The sequence below is a fragment of the Balaenoptera physalus genome (genome assembly GCF_965194825.1).
Source record: "Balaenoptera physalus genome assembly, chromosome: 1".
NCBI lineage: Eukaryota > Metazoa > Chordata > Mammalia > Artiodactyla > Balaenopteridae > Balaenoptera > Balaenoptera physalus.
Genome location: NC_138882.1, coordinates 122,451,939 through 122,473,131, shown reverse-complemented (window position 1 = coordinate 122,473,131; position 21,193 = coordinate 122,451,939). Strand labels below are relative to the sequence as shown.

General features: G+C 42.5%; 1 protein-coding gene across 6 annotated transcripts in view; it reads left to right on the top strand.

Annotated features, from left to right (window-relative positions):
- Positions 1 to 20,739, top strand: part of SAMD13 (sterile alpha motif domain containing 13) — a 51,667-nt gene extending 30,928 nt beyond the window's left edge. For 5 of the 6 annotated variants that reach the window (XM_082410720.1, XM_082410722.1, XM_082410723.1 and 2 more), the window contains exon 4: positions 15,864 to 20,739. In XM_082410720.1, the coding sequence (XP_082266846.1) occupies positions 15,864 to 16,007 (144 nt within the window). In that variant the 3' untranslated portion in view covers positions 16,008 to 20,739. Of the gene's footprint in view, positions 1 to 457 lie in introns of all 6 variants that reach the window. The other variant, XM_082410719.1, reaches the window with a different exon arrangement.
- Positions 20,740 to 21,193: the final 454 nt, after the last annotated feature.

Below are 21,193 nucleotides of genomic sequence, written 5' to 3'. Positions count from 1 at the left end.
ACACACTAGAAAGCAGAAAAGAGAGAAAAAGGAGGGACCAATCTGGCTGAGAGGCATGCAGCCTCGTCTGCTCCTGGGCTTGGCACCACCTGAGCTGTTAATCAAGTCTCCTCCAGTTTGCTTGCTGGGTGCTGAGCAAAGTCTAGTGGAAAGAGGACAGGATTTAGACTCAGATCCTGGTTCTTATAACTCTATGTGACCCCAGACAAGTTACTATGACTCTCTGAGTCTTGGTTTCACATCTGTAAGAGGAGGCTCTCAATGCCTAACTTGGTAGGGTGGTGCCGTGAGGATTAAGGGACAGCGAATGCACAGCACCTAGGATAGGTGCTGGCCCAACGTTGATGCCCCCAAAAGTTAATTCCCTCGTCAGGTCCAGGGTTGGTACTGGAGAGAGGGAAGGAGGAGCAGGGGGTCCTTCCCAATTGTCTGGGTGAGTCCCGATTCCATTTTCCAGGCTGGGCCAGCTTTGTAGAGATGGTGCTCAAAGGGCTTTGACCATGAGGAAGCAAATCGGGGTACACGTGGTCCACACCAGACCAACTCTGTAGGAAAACACAGAGTTCCCATCTCCCTATCAATGAAGTCTGCAGTCTTCTAAGCATTACGTTTACTTCTCTAATGTTGTAATATAATTGAGAGAATTATAAAGCGAGCAATGTGTTTGGCTGCTTCTTGCACATCCCTTTAGCCATTTCTTACTCTCTCAAGCTGGGTTTGGATAAGTGCACTTTTCTAATATCATATATTCCAATCTCTAGATTTCCTTCAATCAGTATTTCCTTCAACCTGATCCCTATGCATATGTGTCTTTTGTTAATTTGGAAAATTTTCCAAAATAACAGCTTAAATCACTTCACACCCACCAGGATAGCTAAAATTAGAAAGACTGATTGCAAATGTTCGTGAGGATGTAGAGCAACCGCACTCTCCTACATTGTTGGTGGGAGTGTAAATAAACACTCATACATCTACCCCATGATCAACAACTTCGTTCCTGAGTATTTACCCAAGGGAAATGAAAGCATATGTCCACCAAAGATTGGTACAACATTGTTCAAATAGCTTTATTTGTAATAGTCCAAAACCGGAAGCCTAAGTGTCCATCAATAGGAGAGTGAATATACAAACTCTGGTCTAGTCATACAATGGAATAAAGAAAAATGAAGTACTGATATATACAACAGTTTGGATGAGTCTCAAAACATTATGCTAAGTGAAAAAAGCCTTACATAAAAGAGCTCATTCTGAATGGTTTCTGTCTTAGTCCATGCTGGCTGCTATAACAAAAATACCATAAACTGTGTGGCTTATAAACAACAAACATTTATTTCTCATGATTTTGCAGGTAGGGAATCTAAGATCAAGGCACTATCAGATTGGGTATCTGGTGAGGGCCCGCTTCCGAGACAGCTGTCATTTCACTGTGTCCTCACATGGAGGAAGGGATGAGAGAGGTCTCTGGGACTGCTTTTATAAAGGCACAAATATTCATGAGGCCTCTGCCCTCATGACCTAATTGCCTCCCAAAGGGCCCACCTCTTAATACCATTACTAATATCCCTAAGACCCATTGGGGGTTAGGTTTCAACATACGAATTTTGGGGGGACACAAATAGACCATAGCAGTTCCATTTAGATAAAGGATGAGAACAGGAAAATGCACTAATGGTAGAAAAAAATCAGACAGTGGTTGCCTCTGGATAGGTGGGAGAGGGGAATGACCGGGAAGGAGCATGAGGGAACATTCTGAGTGATGGTAGCGTTTTGTGTCTTGATAAGGGTTTGTGTTATGGGTATATGCATTGGTCACCACATATGCACAGGTATATGCAAACGATTCAGATTTGTGTATTACATAGGCAATAAATTTTTCTTCAAAAAGAAAAGAACTGTAAAAAAATAAAACAATTAATGATATGCAAACTGAAGTACTCAGGGGAGAAGTATACTGATTTTGCAACTTACTTGGAAATGCATCAAAATATGGATTGATAGTTGGCTAAAGGGATGAGTAGTTGGACAGACATATGATAAAGTAAGTATGGAAAATGTTCATTGTAGAATCTAGGTGGTGGGAGTATGGGTGTTCTCTACAATATTCTTACGACTTTATGTTTGAAAATTTTTGTAATAACATTGTTGGGGGAAGTAGCTCAGGTTGGAAAGTGGAAGGCTGATCAGCTGGAACGTATTTTATTTTGGTTTAATGATATAGTGTCCATTTGTGTCATTGTAGTTGAGTTAACTCACTTCTAAAATTAAATTTAAAGAATATTGTGAAAGGTTAACAAAAAAGGGACTTAGCTAAAAGGTCTCTTGGCCAGATTCCCTGCTGTCCAAAGCATTTTTCAGAATGAGCTTTTGCTCAGACTCCTCTGGGGCAGATGTCCCAGATTGGGGTTGGGGATGTTCTTTGGGCCTTCCTGATTTCTGGAATGGAACCAGCCAGCTCTGAGCTCGGCCCAGGAGCAGGCCCTTTCTCCCAATGATGACATCACTCTGGCACCAGTGACAGTGGGAGGCAAAAGGGAACACAGTTTCCCAAAGCGTCTCATTCAGAAGTCCTTCAAGGGAGGAAAGGAGCACCATCTTGCTTCTCCAACTCTGGAGCCTGAGAAATGAATTCCCAGGGGACTGGAATTTTGCAAGCATCGTCTACAAGCTCAAGTTATTCATTCTTGTGGAAAGGTAATTGGGTGGGGAAAAGAGTTCGCCTTGAATTATTCTCTGGAAGTGATTCAAATCTTCCTCCTGCTTTGAAATTCTCATTGTCTTTCCTCTTCTCATTAAAGGAGGTAGAGGGCAAGGAGGGGACCACTGGCCAGGCTCAGGCTGATATGACAAGCAGCTGCTGTGATTTTCATGAGGACTGAGGATCAGGATCCTCTATTATGTTAACCTCCCTCTTCCATTTTATGATTCAGAGGCCTTCAGTGTTTCACCTCCAAGTATCTTTCCGGCAATGAACCTCAAGCAGTCAGCTGTCACTCACCAATCATCCCAGCTGGGAAGACTGCAGGCCACCCCCAGGCCAAACACATGACCCTTTTAGGCACATCTTCTGGGTCACAGCAGCTGAGAAACAATAAGAATGGTCACATCCTGAAATCTCCTTAGGGGAGGCTTTGCCTTGCCATCTGATGGAAGCAGGGCAGGGATGTGAACATCCCCTAAACCACCTTAGAAAAGGGCAGGTTCAGAAAGCGTTGCCAAGGGTAACATGTCTCAGTTGATGTGAGAGCTTAATTTCTTGGCTGTTATGGATGGAATGTTTGTGTCCCCCCAAAATTCACGTTAAAGTTAAAGCCCGAACTCCCAATGTGATGGTGTTTGGGGCCTTTGGGGGATAGATGATGTCATGAGGCTGGAACCCTCACGATGGGATTAGTGCCCTGAAAAGAAGTGACCAGAGAGCTTCTCTTTCCCTCTGTGCCATGTGAGGATATAGCACAAGGGCAGCCATCTACATGGTAGGAAGAGGGCCCTACCAAGAGCCACATGTTGGCACTGTGATCTTGGACTTCCAGCCTCCAGACTGTGAGTAATAAATTTCTGTTGTTTAAGCCACCTATTCCATGGTGTCTTGTTATAGCAGCCTAAGCTGACTGAGACACTAACACTGACGCCGGACGTGTCAACCATCCCATGTGCCAACTTTCAGGAGAGTGTCTGTCTTCTTGGTATGGTCTCACAGTACATTACTGGATATTCTCTTGTCGTAGCAACCAGACTCAGAGGTGGATTTCTAGCAACGCGTTCCCTTGGAAGATGTCAGGCCACTGAGCGAGGTTTGTCCAAAGTGCAGGAGTGTCCCATGTTCCTGTGGTGTGGAGGGGCAACTGAATTAACTGGGTGATCTTTGTATAACCTCCTTTTCTCTATGCAGGCACACTGACACCTAACAATTATCTCCATTAAGTTTCCCACTAGTGCAATTATCTCCATCAGGTTTTCTTCTGACCAACCTCTTTTGAGCCTCTGTGTGACCCACAGGTACAAACCAAAAGACTTATCAAGAGGGAAGGCCCAGGGGCTTCCCTGGTGGTGCAGTGGTCAAGAATCCACCTGCCAATGCAGGGGACATGGGTTCGAGCCCTGGTCCAGGAAGATCCCACATGCCACAGAACAACTAAGCCCATAAGCCACAGGTACTGAGCCTGCGCTCTAGAGCCCGGGTGCCACAACTACTGAGCCCACACGCCACAAGTACTGAAGCCCACGCACCCAGAGCCCATGCTTCTCAACAAGAGAAGCCACTTCAATGAGAAGTCCATGAACCACAATGAAGAGTAGCCCCCACTCACCACAACTAGAGAAAGCCCGCGTGCAGCAACAAACACCCAACTCAGCCAAAAATAAATAAATAAAATTAAAAAATGTATAAAAAAGAGGGAAGACCTAGGCCCCTGCCCAGCTCCCTCCCCACCCCTGCACCAATGATCCAGTGTCAACAATGTGTGTGTCTGGGGTTGTATTCCTGCTCTGGCCATTCTGTCGTGGCTAGTGGCGACGCTGTCCCTTGGCCCACTGGCCTCATTAACATAGTGCCCCAGAGGACTCACTGGCCCATAAGAGCAGGAGGCAGTGGGATCTCTTCCTAGAGAAGGCAGTGATTCCAGCATTGTCAGTACTATCTCTCTCTCCCACAGACACCATGGTGGCTATTTTCCCAAGTATCTTCCAGCAGACAGACCTCTTAGGCTTCAGTGAAGGGCATGAGTGAGAATCATGACTCCTGGTTTCATTTCTCCTGATTGACTCATGGTCATTAGATGACCCTGCAGAGTTTGCCTTTCTAGGACTCAGATTTCTATGATGAATGTTGAGTTAAACAAGCAGAATATTGCTCAAGTTCCTGCTTTAAGAGTCAAGTGTTACCTTGCAACTGGCCCTCATGAAGTTAGCTTTCAATGCACAACAGAGGGCACAAAACCCCTTGAGATGCTGTATATACACTGTTGAATTTTCACAACTAGATGATAAAAAATTGGCACTTGCCCAGGGATGATGTGGGTCGCCAGGTTTTCAAGAGTCAAAGGTACCTCAGGATTTTACTTTCCTAAGAGTTTAGTTTTTAAGAAAGAACCTTTTGACTAACTCGTCAAAAGCATCTCCACCTTCCTCGAACAGAACATTTAGGATAAGGTTTATTTTGTTAAACTCTGAAGGTTAACTGAAAAGCCATCTCTATTGACAAGGCTTTTAGTTGCCAGTTAAGTCCATCACGGCAACTTCACCACTCCAACTGGACCCTAACTGCAGGTCGCAAAGACAGTGTGCCCGTTGTAGGGTAGTCACTTCATTTCTTCACTATCTGACTCATTCACTCAGAATGTATGTGAAGAAGATGGACATGGAGAGGGGCCATTCAATCAAGGTCACATAATTCATATTGTTCAGATCCTCAAACTCACAAGTGAGTGACATCAGTGCATCTGTTTCTAGAACAATATGAATCACTGAGAACTTTTTTCTCAGAGTATCATGACAAAATAATATGCAACTCATGGTGACAAATAAATTTTACTCCATATCGCCTCACTTCCCCTAAACCACATGAATAAGAAAAGTATTGTACTCTGAAATGTCCAGCTGGTTGTTTAAGCTGTTTGCCTGAAATTCCAAGACTGACATTTCTTTTCAGATGGCTTATTGCTAACTTTTGATATGTTTCTGAGGCCACTGACTTAATAACTATAAATAAAATATTTTATTGTTACAAATTGCCAAGTAACACTAACCTCCTCAAATGGAGTAGTAAAGTGGGAAGGCCGGTCAGAGCAACCATGAGCATGTATCCTAAGTTGTGGTTGGATGGACTTCAACTGTAGTGATTCTAGATGGATAGTTCTAATTAGACCCGGGACAAATCCAGGTTTGCAGAGGTTGGGGGAGAGAGGGAGATTAAAATCATACAATTCTAAGAGCCTTCCTTTGGAATAAAAGTACAAAATCATGATACAGAATTGCTAAGGCAAAAATTAAGCTTCATTAACTTCATGGTAAATCCAGCTCTGGGACTTCCTTGGTGGCGCAGTGGTTAAGAATCCGCCTGCCAATACAGGGGACACAGGTTCGAGCCCTGGTCTGGGAAGATCCCAAGTGCCGTGGAGCAACTAAGCCCATGAGCCACAACTACTGAGCCTGTGCTCTAGAGCCCGCGAGGCACAACTACTGAGCTCACGTGCCACAGCTACAACTACTGAAGCCTGCGCACCTAGAGCCCGTGCTCCGCAACAAGAGAAGCCACCACAATGAGAAGCCTGCTCGCCGCAACTAGAGAAAGCCCACGCACAGCAACGAAGACCCAATGCAGCCAAAAATAAATAAATAAAGGACAAACAAACAAATAAATAAATAAACCCAGCTCTGAATTAGACCAGTTAAAATCCCACAAATTGACCATAACTTTTATTACCTTTTCAGCATATTATAATACCAAGTACTGGAAATATACGAGGTGCTTTGACACCTGATATTTCTTAACAGTCGAAGGCTTCTGAAATGCTTAAAATATTTTGTGGCATAATGAACAGGGGAAGTGGCAACTCAGACTCTGCTGATGTGTCCTTTCAGCCCACAAAAATTTAGAAAAGAGTTAAAAAACAAATGGGTAATGCTAGCAATAAGAAAACAGCGAAGAGAATGGAAGCAAAACTGATAAGGAAAGAAGCTTTTGAATTTTTTGATTGAAATAGATAGATTTCTACAGACCAAACCCCCAAATTGTTGTTTAAATCATTCATTTGAAATGAGAAGTTATAAGACATTATAAGATAGCCAGGTATGTGGTGCTTCTTTGGCTTATTCACTTGTTCAATTGTTTCCATAGCTGTTACAGCTTTTTCTAACACTTATGAAAATAAATATAAAACTATTAAAGTTGGGGCTTCCCTGGTGGCACAGTGGTTAGGAGTCCACTTGCCAATGCAGGGGACATGGGTTCGGGCCCTGGTCCGGAAAGATCCCACATGCGGTGGAGCAACTAAGCCCGTGCGCCACAACTACTGAGCCTGCGCGCCTAGAGGCTGTGCTCTGCAATAAGAGAAGCCACTGCAGTGAGAAACCCGTGCACCGCAACGAAGAGTAACCCCTGCTGGCCGCAACTAGAGAAAAGTCCGTGTGCAGCAACAAAGACCCAATGCAGCCAAAAATAAAATAAATAAATAAAACTATTAAAGTAAAATAATGGTCATTATTACAAGTATTATTTTACTTTAATAAGGCCACCTGAAACTATTGTAGGTATGAGAATTGAAGGAAGCACGGAAGATTCTGGGCAGAAGGGAGATTAGATACAAAGGCATGGGGGCATGAAAAAACATGATTTATCTTGAGAACTCCCAGTACCTTGGCGTAAGAGGTGTGGAGCAGGGAATGCCTAAGGATAAGACTGAAAGATAAACAGGGGTCCAGATAACAGATAGTCTGTTTGGGTGAGAGAGACTAGGAAACCACTGAAGGATATTGAGTGGGGAGTGCCAGGACGAGATTTGTGTTTCTGAAAGATCAGTCTGGTGACAATGTGGAGAGTGGTTTGGAAGACAAGGAGACAGAAGGCAGGAAAGCTGATATAATCATCCCATTGGGGATGGAAAGGAAGAGATGGATTAGAAAGTCTGGGGAAGATGGTCAAGAGAATTTAGTGGATCATTGGCAATGGAGGGTGAAGATTTGTCCTGTCTCAGTTCTCTGCATTAGCCCCAGGACTGAGCTCACTGCTCAGGGTGGGAGAGGGAGGAGGCTTGGGTGACGACTGCTAGATGTCTGGATTTGTTAGTTGCAAAGAAGTGTCATTAACCAGGACTTTAGTGAGAGGTCAGTTTTAAGACAGATGGAATGAGTACAGTTTGGGGCACGTTCAGTTTGAGAGCATGTAGGCATCTAGTGGATATATCTAGAAGACAGCTCAGGGGAAGGGCGAGGCCTAGAAAGAGAGACATGAGAGTCATCAGCGGTCATAGGAAGGGGTGGGGATGAGAGAGGCATTTAAAAGGGGAAAAGAAAAAGGCCAAGGACAGCACCCTAGGGAGCACCCAGGTTTCAATTGTTAGGAGAAGAAAGGGAACTGGCAAAAGCATCTGAGAAATACTCAGTGCGAAAGGTTGTCTAGAAACCAATGAGGGGAAGAGTTTCAAAAAAAGTGAAATGATTAACAAGGTCAAATACCTCAAAAAGGTGAAGCCCAGTGGGGTCTGGCAATGACAGTGGAGTTTCACGGGAGCTGGGGCAGGGCGGAGGACTGGAAAGTGGAGGAGTCTTTCCTCCAAGTTGAGGAGTGAGTGGGAGGCAAGCGGAGGGGGCACCAGCAGCAGGAGGGTCGTGAAGACGTGAGAGCTCTTTCCTAAGAGAGGAGATGCTCAAACTTGTTTACATGCAGGAAAGTAGCCAGAAGAATTGGACAAGTTAAAAGTGAATGAAATTGAGAACAGTTCAGTGAAGCAAAATCCCTGAGGACAAGGAAAGGGATGAGATCAAAAGAGTGTGGAGGGGCAAGGATATGGAGAAATTTGAACCCTCATACGCTGCTGGTAGGGATATAAAATGGTGTGGCCGGTACAGAAAACTGTTTGGCAGTTCTTCAAAAGGTTAAGCATAAAATGACCATATGACCCAGCAATTCCACACAAAAGAATTGAAAAGAGGGACTCAAACAGATACTTGTACACAAGTGTTAATTGTAGCATTATTCACAATAACAGAAAGGTGGAAACAACCCAAGTATCCATGAACAGATGAATGGATAAATAAAATGTGGTACCTAACATGCAATGGAATGTTATTCAGCCATAAGAAGGAATGAAGTTCTGATACAAGCTATAAGATAGATGAACCTTGAAAAGATTATGCTCAGTGAAATAAGCCAGTCAAATAGTATATGATTCCTTTTATATGAGATATCTAAAATAGGCAAATTCATAGAGACACAAAGCAGATTAGAGGTTATCAAGGGCTAGTGGAGAGGAGGGAGTTATGGCTTCATGGGGTTTCTGTTTGGTGATGGAAGAGTTTAAAAAACAGTGGCAATAATTGTACAACATTGTGAATATCACTAATGCCACTGAATTGCACACTCACAAATAGTTATAATGGCCTATTTTATGTTATATATATTTTACTGCAATAGAATGTAATGTCAGGTAATATACATGAAGATTCAATTTGGTCAATATAAAAAAATATATTGGGGATTAATTCTGAGCAAGACAGGGACATCTTCCTCTGTCCTTCCTGTGCTCTGGGAGCATAGGTAAGGGTGTGTGCAGATACAGCTGAGATGGCCCTTGTCCTAAGGGACATTCAGGGAGTTCCTGACAGTTTCTATTTTCTTTGCTAACCAAGAGGCAAGCTCCTCTGCTTGGAGTGGACAGGATGAGTAGAAGTTTAATAAGGAACTAGAGGAGAGCAGTGAAGGTTAAGAATGGCCACCTAGGGGAATGGGAGGGAGAGCTGAGCAACGGTAAATAAAAGAACTGTTGATGTATTCTCCTGACCCAGTCGAGACTGGTACACTGCACATGTTTAGTGTTCATCTTCTTGGTTTCTTGATTTTTTTCCCCCACTGCACCAGGTGTAGGAATCAGAGAAGTTGGATTGATTGCTAGACTGCTCCTGGATGGAGTGTTTATGGCACGGGCACAGTGGAGGGCTAATAGCCTAAGAGGGTGATTCAAGAGGGCATGTAAAAGAATGGTTCCAAGGGCCAACCAGGGGGTGCAGATTTGATACAAAAGAGGAGTCTGCAGGGGACTCATTACCCTGGAGAAAGAGGAGTTGAAATGGAAAAGTGGGTATAATGGGAGGGAGGAGTGAGAGATAGACTAGGATATTGGACTTTCAGTGTGGCAGTGGTGGGACTCTTCTGGTTGATGACATTATAAGATTAGGTTCTAATAGGGAAGGTGAAGTTGTAGAAATGGTTGGTGTATCAGAGTAGACATCAACTGCTGTCACAAGTAGATGAAAATAGATATAATGGCTTAACTATAGTAGAAGTTTCTCAATATAAATAGTCCAAGGTGGTTGGTGGAGGTGTTCTGCTTCACTGTAATTCAAGGTCCCAGTCTGATGGGAGCTCTGTCATCTTCAGCTGGATGCTTTCAAAGATCACTTGGGCACTGACATCCAGTTGGTGTAAGGATAAAGCACAAGAAGGAGCACACGTGGGTGGTTTTATGGGCCAGGCTGGAGAGAGGTGCACGTCATCCCTTCTCATGTCGTTGGCCAGAATGTGGTCACACGGCCACACTGAATTGCAAGGAAGTCTGGGAAATGTGTAGTTGTGTGTCCTGGATAAAGAGCAGCTCTTGCTACACTTGAGCTTTAAAGCCATTCTTTAAAGCATTGGCTGATGCGACACTGCTACTTAGTTCTATCTTTAAGTCCAGAGATAAATTTTAAAAAGACTAACTTTAAGAGATCAACTGAAGTGAAGAAGCCTTATCTGACCATACATGGGAAGCCTTCACTTCTAATTCTGTTTCTTCAATCTATTCTTTCTTTCTTATCTAGGCAGAATTCTCTGTAACCTAGTTTCCTCATTTGATGACATGAGTTTCAATCTCTTTCCTTCATCAGAAATGTGTACGTGATTTTGTTGGAATAGAGCCCCTTTATCACCCATTTCGTGCCCTCAGCAGATATCCACAGGGAGATACCCATTACATTACTGAAGGCATGAGCCCGCATAATAAGCCGAAATGGATTTTGTGTCTGATATAAATGCAAGACCCATGTTGCTTCCGATTGTTACTTTAACAAATGAGGTAAAGACTTTTTGAGCCACACAGATAGTTTCTGTTAACAAGCTGCTCAGTGTTGGTTTTTAAACTAGGTGAAATCCCTCCAAGATGTATATTATCCACCCCAAATTTTCCACCAATAGGATTGCAAGGCAAGCACAGCATCAGCTGATAGTCATTGGCTGATAGTGTTGAGCTCATAGTCACTCCACCCACAACGAGCTGCAGAGGTCAGGGAAGGGGTGGGGGCATTGTAGAGGATACCAGACCCAAATAGGAATTTCTCCCCCAGAAGAGCCTTTGTCCCAAGAATCATGTGATACGATTCAAAAGGTCTTGCTGTAGACTTGAGTAGTCCAACATCTTCCTTTCCGAAGTTACATGGAAATTCTTCGGAAACTAAACTCTGTGTCTCGGTGAGGAAAAGTCCTTTAAAGAAACATGGTGAATTACTACAAAGTACTGGGGATGCCACAAAATGCTTCCTCCTCTGATATTAAGAAGGCTTATCACCAGTTAGCTCTTCGGGTCCACCCAGACAAGAACCCAGAAAACCGGGAGGCAGCTGAGGAGAAGTTCAATCAAGTAGCAGAGGCCTATGCAGTCTTGTCTGGTGCCGAGAAACACAACTATGACAAGTCCAGAAGGAATTGCATCAAAAGGGAAAACAGAGGAGATGGTGGGAACAAGGACTACTTGAAGGGGGAACTGTGGTTCAAGAGGCCACACTGTGGCTTTCAAAATGTCTTTGAAGATAAAGAGCCCTTCTCAGGAGACTCTTTTCCCAGTGGCCGTGTGGGTAGGGCCAGGAGGTTCCACTCCTCCTTCTTTTATGTGACCCCCATACTGGACACAGGATTTTCCACTTTTGTATCCCTGGGCTCTGGACCAAATTCCCCTTCCTCTGCGACATTTGTACCTTTTGTAAGCAGTGGAATGGGAAACTTCAACCTGGTCACCACTTGTAGCCAGACAGTGAATGGCAAGGAAGTTGTTATAAAGAAAGTTCTAGAAAATGTGAGGCAGAAGACTGAAGTGGGAAAAGAACGCCTGTTTCATCGGATTCCTCCACGCCACTGGTAAGGAGTTGCTGCCGTGTTCTTCCACGGGGAGACTTTGCTGTGAGGCTGGTGAGTCTGATGCTTATCAAAGACAGAACTGGAATCTGAGAGTGTGTTGAACTGGAATGGACAGGGGTCAGCTTAGTACAAATTTCTCATTTCACAGAGGGAGGGAATAGTGGGCCGGATGCTCCACAGGAACTAGGAAGCAGCAGAGTTTGGCTTCCAGCCCAAGTCTTCTGATTCTAAATTGAGCCTTCTTTTCTCCTGTACTCTATTTGGGACAGTAGAGGCCACCACAGATATGGCCTTCTGAGACATTTGCAGGGCCCTACCATTATAAATCCCACTGACTCCTCTTCCTGACTTCTTTTTCCTGCCCTACCTTGTTATTATCCATTGCCTCTTTCTTGATGGCCCTCTTTTTCTCTTCCTAGCCTCTTTCTCTTTGCTTCTTCTCTTCCCACCTCTTCTTTCTCCCCATTTCCAATGGACCATATCATAATTAAGCTTAATTGAAAGAGTCACCTATGTATTGTGACAACTTTACACCTATGTAAAGTTGTCAGAGAAAGAGTGAAAAGTAAATGGGTTAAAATTTTTTAAATATACTTTAAAAAATAGCTAGGATTTATCGACCGCTCAGTAGAAGTCAGGAATTCTACTTCATGTGTTATCTCAATGATCTTTTCAGCAGTGAGATACAGTAGCTACTTCCCGCCCCCCCCCCCATATAGATAAGGAAATGAGGCTTAGAGAGATTAAGTAACTAGCCCCAGGCCCCACCTAATAAGCAATAAGATAGTGTCTTACTCTGAAACACATGCTTATCTACTGAGCTATAACATCTATGGATTCTACTCATTTATTTTTAGATCTAGGGTCTTGGCCTCTTTGGAAATTTACACCTGTCATCTCTAAACCTTACTTCCATGCATGAGTACTTTCGGGAACTTAAGTAGGCAAGCATTTTGAGTATTATTGCCCAGCAGGCACTTGGTTATTCTAACATGAAGACAGAAGACAGAAGCAATGTAAAAAGTTTCACTGAAACTAACAAACAATTATCCCTTAACACAGAAATGTAAACAAAATCCCAAGATGTGAATTATATTTTTGTTTTGAATTTTGGATTGTTAATGAAAAATCATGGGATTTTTTCGTTTGTTTGTTTAACTGGATCTGGTCACACTCCAACTCCTTCATTTATACACAGACTAGGCTCCAGAGGAGTGGTTCCTTGTGGAAAGTTACTGATGGAGTCTGCATTAAAACCTCTGTCTTCCAATTTCCAGTCTCACACGCATCCTAGTATACCATGCTGACTGGCAAAAGTTGGATTTCATTTGCCTTGCAAGCTTTTCTAGAAATTACATAACAAATGATTAGCTTTCTTAATCAAGGAACTTTCCTATGTTTGCGATTTTTATGAAACACATTTTTATGTAGTCTTTGAACTTTTTTTAATCTCAGTGAATTTTCTGAACTTGAACAAGAATATTCCTGCATCCCTCTGGCAAAGGGTAGCTTTCAGGCAGGGGACATACTTCCAGAAAAGAAACAGAAGATGGATTTGGAATTGGAACACATCCCAGTTCTTTCAAAGCCTACACATTTCCACTTAGTAGTCATTGAGAACGTTCTATATGTCAGACACGGTGCTAGGTGCCTGATATGAATTAATCATTTTTAACCTCCAAAATTCTTCAGGGGGTTATTTCCATTATACAAGTTTGGAAACTGAGGCTCAGGGAAGTTAAGTCCCTTACCCAGAGCCACACAATAAGTTGTGGAGACAGGGTTCAGACTGCAGTTTGTTTGACCTGGAAGCTCCCATTTCCATTATGCCATCTCCACTCCCATTCATCTGAGCTGCCATAGTCATGGTTTAAGAGGAAAGTTTTGTTGTATATATGAATTATATTCATTTCAAAAATTTTTAAATGAGGAATTCCAGATGGAGCTTTCTTTTACCAACCCTCATCTGAGGTGAACGGCAGTGTAGCTACCAAACAAAGGAAAATCAAATTGGAGCATGAAACATGATTTTCCATTTTGTCTTAAATAAAATCCAAATTTCAGCATTTTTCGCAGACGTACTTGGCTTTTGACAGAAATGCTGAGTTGTAGAAGGACTTTTTGCCAACAAAGATGTAAAAAAAATTCATTTGCAGTTAGTCAAGGAAGTTTTCTTGTACAGAAATGAAAGCAGTGGCATCTCCTCCTGGTCCCCGTTTAAAATATGTGGTAAGTTAAATATGAGCAAACAACAGCAAAGGAAAGATGGAGAGCAGGAAGGGCTTTGCTGTTTTTTGAAGCAGCCTGAGTGAATCACTATTCATCTCAGCGTGTAAGATAGAGCATGAGCTTTGATGTAACCTGCGATTCAGATTCCTGTGACCTCACGATGCCTTCAGAGCTGCTGCGGTGGTTTCCAGGTGTCAGGGCTCCTCTCCAACTCTCATACTTGCAGGTTTTACTGATGGACAGTCTTTGGGATTACTAGCTGCCTACATAGAAAAAGATACTTTAGGATTGAAAAGTCAATTCCTTTGTCCTTAAATAATTGTAAAATGAGGGCTGCGGTCTGTCCAGGAATACTGACGTGTGATTGCGTAACACAAAGGTCAGGGAGCACTTGCAAGGGTGGTATCTCATGAAATCCTGTCATAACCCAATATCCCATATTATAAACCAAGGAGACAGAGGAGGAGGGGACTTGCCTAAGGTCACAAAGTGGGTGTTTCTTCAGCCCCTAGCCCGGCGCTGTATCTCCCACATACTCAGACATTCAGAGCACATCTTCCTCACAGCCTGGCAAAATACATGAGAGACTTTGGAGGAATGGCCCTCTTGGGGACAGTGTAGGAGGGAGTCACAGTTTTATGTAGCTGCAGTTGCACACAGTGTCTCCTTGTCTGTCCATCAATGGGGGAGGTGGGTAAAATCATGAACAGCTGTGTCGAGGCTTACTGAGCATGCTCAGCTGGCCCATCACTTGAACCCAGGTTTCCTAAGAACCAGCTCAGATTTTCCCCACAGCAAACAATAACAAAAAGAAGGTGGTATTTGGCACTCTTCTCAGTGCATCCTTTCCAAAGGTTTTCAAACTATAGACTTTCTATATTTGGGGTCCTCATCTCTTTCACGAGAAGCCCATTTTTATTTCATTCCAAAGGTTTGTAGTCTCCAGGGTACCTGGAGTGAAGTCTACCTGGTTGGGTACTTGAGAGGAGTGGGGAGTGGACTGAGAGGAGAATGAGGGGGGGGAAATTTGTGGTGGGCACAGCTGTGCCCCTCGCTACCTTCTTTGGAATCTTGAGGCTCCACCGAGAGGAAGTGGGGTAGCATGAAAGTTGATATTCAGGTTGAGGCAGGATGGTTCTCCTTTTAAAGGACAGGAAAGAAGTTCACAGAGAGTAAGTCATTTTTCCAGTGCCCATTGTTATGATTGAAAAGGTTTCAGAAAACCCAAGGCTCTGGTCCCCATTGGTGCATCTAGACAGCACATATTTACTTCTAAGTGTCAAGAGAAACAGAAGTGAGTTATGAAAAGAACATCGGCTTTGGCTGTAGGCAGATGGGAGTTCAAATTCTGTGCCACCCTTTCCTAAATTCTTGGGCAGGCTAACTTCTTGCCTTGATCCTTGGTTTGCCTATAAAATTAAGATGGCAGTCCCTGTCTGTCCTAATTTATAGGGTTTGTTTTGGAATTAGACAAAAATTCTGCATAAACTTCAATAGATTTTACAAGTGGAAAGTGTCATTATTCCTTTCAGAAGGAACATCTTTGATCCTTCAGGGTACATACTCCAAGCTTGCTGTCAGTTTCTTAAGATGCGACATTTGTGATGTGATCTTGAAAACAAGATCAGCTATAGATTATATTTAACTCCAAAATAAATGTAAAAGATGGAAGATAAAAGTAGAAGATTCCATTTTTGGCACTATTTAAAAAATAATGTTTTTACCGTGGAGACAAGCAATATGACTTCTTCCTTTGACCTTCCTTTTTTTCTTCATTATCCTTGAGCTTTACCCTCTGCTTCCATTATAGGAAATTGATGGAAAATCCCTGCTACTGATGACAAGAGATGATGTGTTGACAGGACTTCAGTTAAAATTGGGGCCTGCTCTGAAAATCTATGAGTATCATGTAAAGCCTCTGCAGACAAAGCATTTAAAGAACAACTCTTCATAGTATAGTCAAATTGGGGTCTTGGACCTCAAAAAATACATAATGACATAATTTAGTTTCATGTGATGAAACTTTGTAAACAGAATACATACATGTGTATATGTAAAGAATTTCAATCAAATGAAACGTTATCCTATTGGATAGACTAGGCAATCCATCGGCTGACCTGAACTCAGCCAGGAGGAGCAAGGACATGTTGACAGGATGGTTTACCTTATGGAGTTTGTCAAATAGAATGATTTTTGATGAGATTAGACAGCCCTCCCCACAAAGAGGATTTTCTTCATAGTTTGCTTTCCCAAATTCCTGAAAAAAGAATTGAATGGTATGAGCATCTTTCAGTTACAGATGTGGGGAGGTCAAAAGCAAGAACTTGGGGAGGGGGAGAAAAGAGAAAGGGATTGTGCCTCCCTTGAATTCCTCTGCTCCTTAGAGCTTGTGTTGTTTGGATGGAATTGCCGACACCCTTTTTTGTAGAGGGTCCTCCACTTGACCTTATTAAGGTTTCACTGGGATATGCTGCGATGTTTGAAACGGACATGCATCATGGCCCCTTCAGGAGCAGACTGTAGCTCTGAAAAGAGAAAACTCTGTTGTATTTTGGGGACATCCATCCATCTTCAGCTAGCTTTCATGGGGGTAATGGTATTTTCTGCATAGATCTGCTTTTAAATTGGTTCTTTGTTTCTGAAGAAAGCATTTTTTTTTTCACTTTATGGTTTGTATTTATAATAATTTGTTTCTGAAGAAATTTGCCAAGAGTTATAGATTGAAAAGCCTTGTTACTAGTACAGAATATTTTTATATATATATTCCTTCATGATGGTGTAATATTTTTTTAATTGCTCTGATGCTTTGTTTGATTTCCAATTTGAGTACTTCTTTTTAAGAACTTGAAAAAGTGGGCTTGCTACATCTCTGTTCAAAGAGACATTTGTTCAATCTCTGTGTGTCAATGCCTTGTTGAATTGGTGCTTTGTGGTCACAATAAAGCATTGCTTCAGTTTATTCCCAGTGTATTTATTTTTGATCTTTTCAGTTTGGTTGCTTCTTCTGTTGGGCTTAAGGATTAAGGTAACTCCTTGAAACCATGGAGAGAAAGTTAAGCCTTCTTTAAAAAATAAACGTTAGATATCGAAAACATATAGATCTATATGTAGATTTATCTTCTTTATGAACTGAATTGTCTATTAGGCCTTATTCCTTACCCCCATCCAACAACAAAGTTTAGGTGTAATTTTAACCAAAGTTGTTTTTTTTTTTTTGCTGTAGCCCAGTGGGGGAAGGGGTGTTGTGGAGTTTTTTTGAAATTCTGATGAAAGCTTTGGACCCTCCCTCCAGATGAAAGCTCATATTCCCACATACAAAACTTTGCAGAGTTGATGGACTCCCCAGAGTTCCCTCTTTCCCCTCCTCAAGTTAATAGTCCTTATTTTAGAGAGTGTTATAATTTAGTCCCCTGTGGAGATATTTTCTCTAAAGAAAAGAAAGTCTAAAAAGATGAGAGTGAAAAGAAACAGAGGAAATGGTGTAGTGAGCGGGGTTCAGAAACGTATTCCAAATTAATTCACATTTTTCCCCAACTAGGGATTGATCCCGGCAGTGAAAGTGCGGCGTCCTAACCATTGGACTGCCAGGGAATTCCCTGAAACTTAAGTAATGCTTTGTTTTGCATAAGTGGGAGAAGGATTTACAAAAGAGACATTCTCCATCCCCAAGTTTTCACAGTCTACACAACACATAAGACCAAAAGGCAGAATATAGTAAAGTACTGCGAGGTGTGATAGTGGTAAAACATGAGGACTACACCTGCTGGAGACCTGGGTTGGAAAGAAGGGACAGAAGATCATACAGAAAGAAGATGGAAGGAAGAACTTAAGCTCTCTGAAGGAGTTTTCCACAAGTGAAATAGTGACAATGTTTGAGCCCTCGCTACTTCAAAAGGATAGCATGAGGGATGTCCAAGCCCTGCTTCTGTGCATCTCCCTGATTCCTTCTGTATTCGTTTGGAAAAGATTTGGCTGTGAATGATAAAAAAAAAATTGCCTCCCTCACTACCCCACCAGGTAATGTAAACAAAACAGAAGCTTGCTTTTCTTTATGTAAATGTCCAGGTAGAGGGGCTAAGGATGGTAAGGCCCTCCATGATGTTAGGGAAATAAGTTCCTCCTATCTTTTTGCTCCATCATGCAGCTATTCATTCCGAGAATCATTTCACAGCCCAAGATGGCTGCTTCAGCTCTCACCATCACCACTTGAATTCCAACTAGTGGGGAGAAGAAAAGAGAAAAGGAACATACCTCCTTCCTTTAAGAACACTTCCAAGGAATTGTAGTAAGAAGTAGTATTACTTCCTCTTATCTTTTGCTATCCAAAATTCAGTCACATTCCCATATCTAAGCTGCAAGGGAGGCTTGTTTCTTAGAACCGATGGGCCCAACTAAAATTCAGAAGTCCCATTATTCTGTAGACAAAGAAAAAGGGGTATTAGGGGACAACTTCCTGTTACCACTGTCAGCTGGCTGTTGAACACTTGGAGAAAATGACACTGAAAGTGTGTATTTTTCTCTATGTATCTTCTCTATGTATTGTATTTTTCTCTAGATTTGAACTTGGGCTCACATTCCCTTCAGTCTCTGGATATTTTTTATCACAGTCACCTTTCACAGCTGTTAGAAGCCTTGTTCACTACCCCCAACCTAACTCAACTAAGCTTTAGACCTGGACTACTCTATAAATGCTTGTCAGAAAAAAAAAAAAAGGAGAGGAATTTATCTTAATTGAAAAGCAAACTGAAAAAAAATCAAATCATTCCTCAGTCTCTGTTGACAGCTTTCAGGCAAAATTAGCAAATTAAAGATAGTCTGCCTTTCTTATACCGAGAATAAAGGCCTCTGACAGGCAGGCCTGAGTGCCTTGGCAATATCTGAAGGTGCTTTCCTCCCTCCCTCCTTCCCCCACCCCATCCAGGGAAAAGCAGTGTGATCAAAATAGGCCATAGAGAGAGGCTGGAAGTACTTGAAATTCAGCAGGTAGTCAGCCTTTGTCTCCAGACAGCTGTAAAACCAGAGATGTCTGATTTCTTTTCAGATCACACTGGATTTCTATTAATGTGATCTGGGTCTGCAACAAACAGCAAAAACGCATGCTACATAAGGAAGCAATTCATGAGTATAAGTGGGAATGAGCTTGCCTTGATGCCAATATATTTTATGTGAAAACTGTTTAATGATGAATTTGATTATTCTCAACCAGAGGGGCAGACAGGATATCGGAATCACGAGGGATTTTAAAAAGTAATTGCCACTCCACCTCCCCTCCCCACATTTGAACCTCAGATCCAGACTCTACAAGGGACATTTAATGAATTGATTTATAGGCAAGGTCACAAACTGGTTGCTTTTCAGTAGAATCTAAGCTGACGTGTTTTCCTTTGGCCAGTGCAGTATGTGTATGTTTTTACAACTACATCTGTGTTCTTCTAGGTGAGGCCTAAAGCTCCAATTTATTACAGTCTCTTTACTTCCCTAATATCTTGCAACCAGCAGCTGCGCCCTTTTACACTAACTGGACTCTGATCTAAAACAAAGAACACACACAAAGAGCCTCCTTAGAGTAAGTTAATTCAGGAACTAGAAATTGCATGTAGATTTAGCTGAAAAGAAAACATGCCGGCATATTGCGTTGGAATGTGCAGCAGGCTTAAGCATCATTTTTTGATACCTATTGGACAGGATGACAATGAAAAAGAGACCAGTTGGTAGCAGTCTCTTCATTTTGTCCTCGACAAATATCTTATGTGAGCAGGAGTTTGTCCCTCTGAGCTTAGCATCCACTGTCAGAGGCACACAATGTCCTTCTATTGCATTAGTGAAATATATCTTTGAAGGAATTTAATTTGAAAAAGTCTAATGACCTTAGAGTTGCCCAACCGCTCCCATATTTAGAAGCCGAATGCAAAAAGTCCTTGCTGATGGTGATCCATCTGTCTTTGACGGTCATTACAAATGGGATCTGCAGGGGTCAGGTCTGGGCACAGAGCCATTAAGTGTTTTCTGTAATGATTTGCAAGATGAAGTTAAATGTTCAAATACCTGACTGCTATAGGACTGATATGCCTCTTAGAAAAAAACTTGTTAATTCTGCTTCTAAACCAGGAACAGAATCTACAGGAAGGAGAGAGCGTGCCATGGGTGCATTAATGAGCAGCTTGTTAGCTTCATGCTGTAGCTCTGTAGGCAATTAAGTATTTTGTGTACCATTTCTGGCCAGTACAGGCAGTTCTATACAGAGAGAAAGAGATTAAAATGATCACATCCAGGCTCATTTGGTGACTGTGGCTGCCGTGTCTTTGTGAACCTCAAGAAAATAGTGTCTAGTCTAACACAGGGGCAGAATAATGGAGGACCCTGTGAGTAAAGCAAGAGCAGTTTTTGGCTACCCACAATAGGTAGCTGGGTTGATGTCTCTTTACCTTAGTTGGACCGGGTGTTCCTGTTTACAGTTGTCTTTAGGGAGAAATCACAAAAGCTGGGGATGCCAGGCAATCTCCAAATAAAAAATATGTCCTTCTTCCACAGAATAAGTAAAGTGGATTATACTCTATTTTTATATACTGGGAAATAGACAATTTGAAAATAAGACTATAAAATTTATCACACTATAAATGTATTTTGAGGAAAGCGCAGTAAAACTCTTCAAGCAACCAGCAGTTCCTGCCTTTAAGAATGAATGTTTGGGGGGCTTCCCTGGTGGCGCAGTGGTTGGGAATCTGCCTGCTAATGCAGGGGACACGGGTTCGAGCCCTGGTCTGGGAGGATCCCACATGCCGCGGAGCGACTGGGCCCGTGAGCCACAGCTACTGAGCCTGCGTGTCTGGAGCCTGTGCTCCGCAACTAAGAGAGGCCGCGATAGTGAGAGGCCCGCGCACTGCGATGAAGAGTGGCCCCCGCTTGCCGCGGCTGGGGAAAGCCCTCGCACAGAAACGAAGACCCAACACAGCCAAAAATAAATAAATAAATAAATTAAATTAAAAAGAAAAAACAAAACACAGAAAAAAAAAGAATGAATGTTTGGGGCTTCAGAATGTTTGGTGCTGCAGTGGTTGAGAATCCGCCTGCCAATGCAGGGGACACGGGTTCGATCCCTGGTCTGGGAAGATTCCCACATGCCGCGGAGCAACTAAGCCC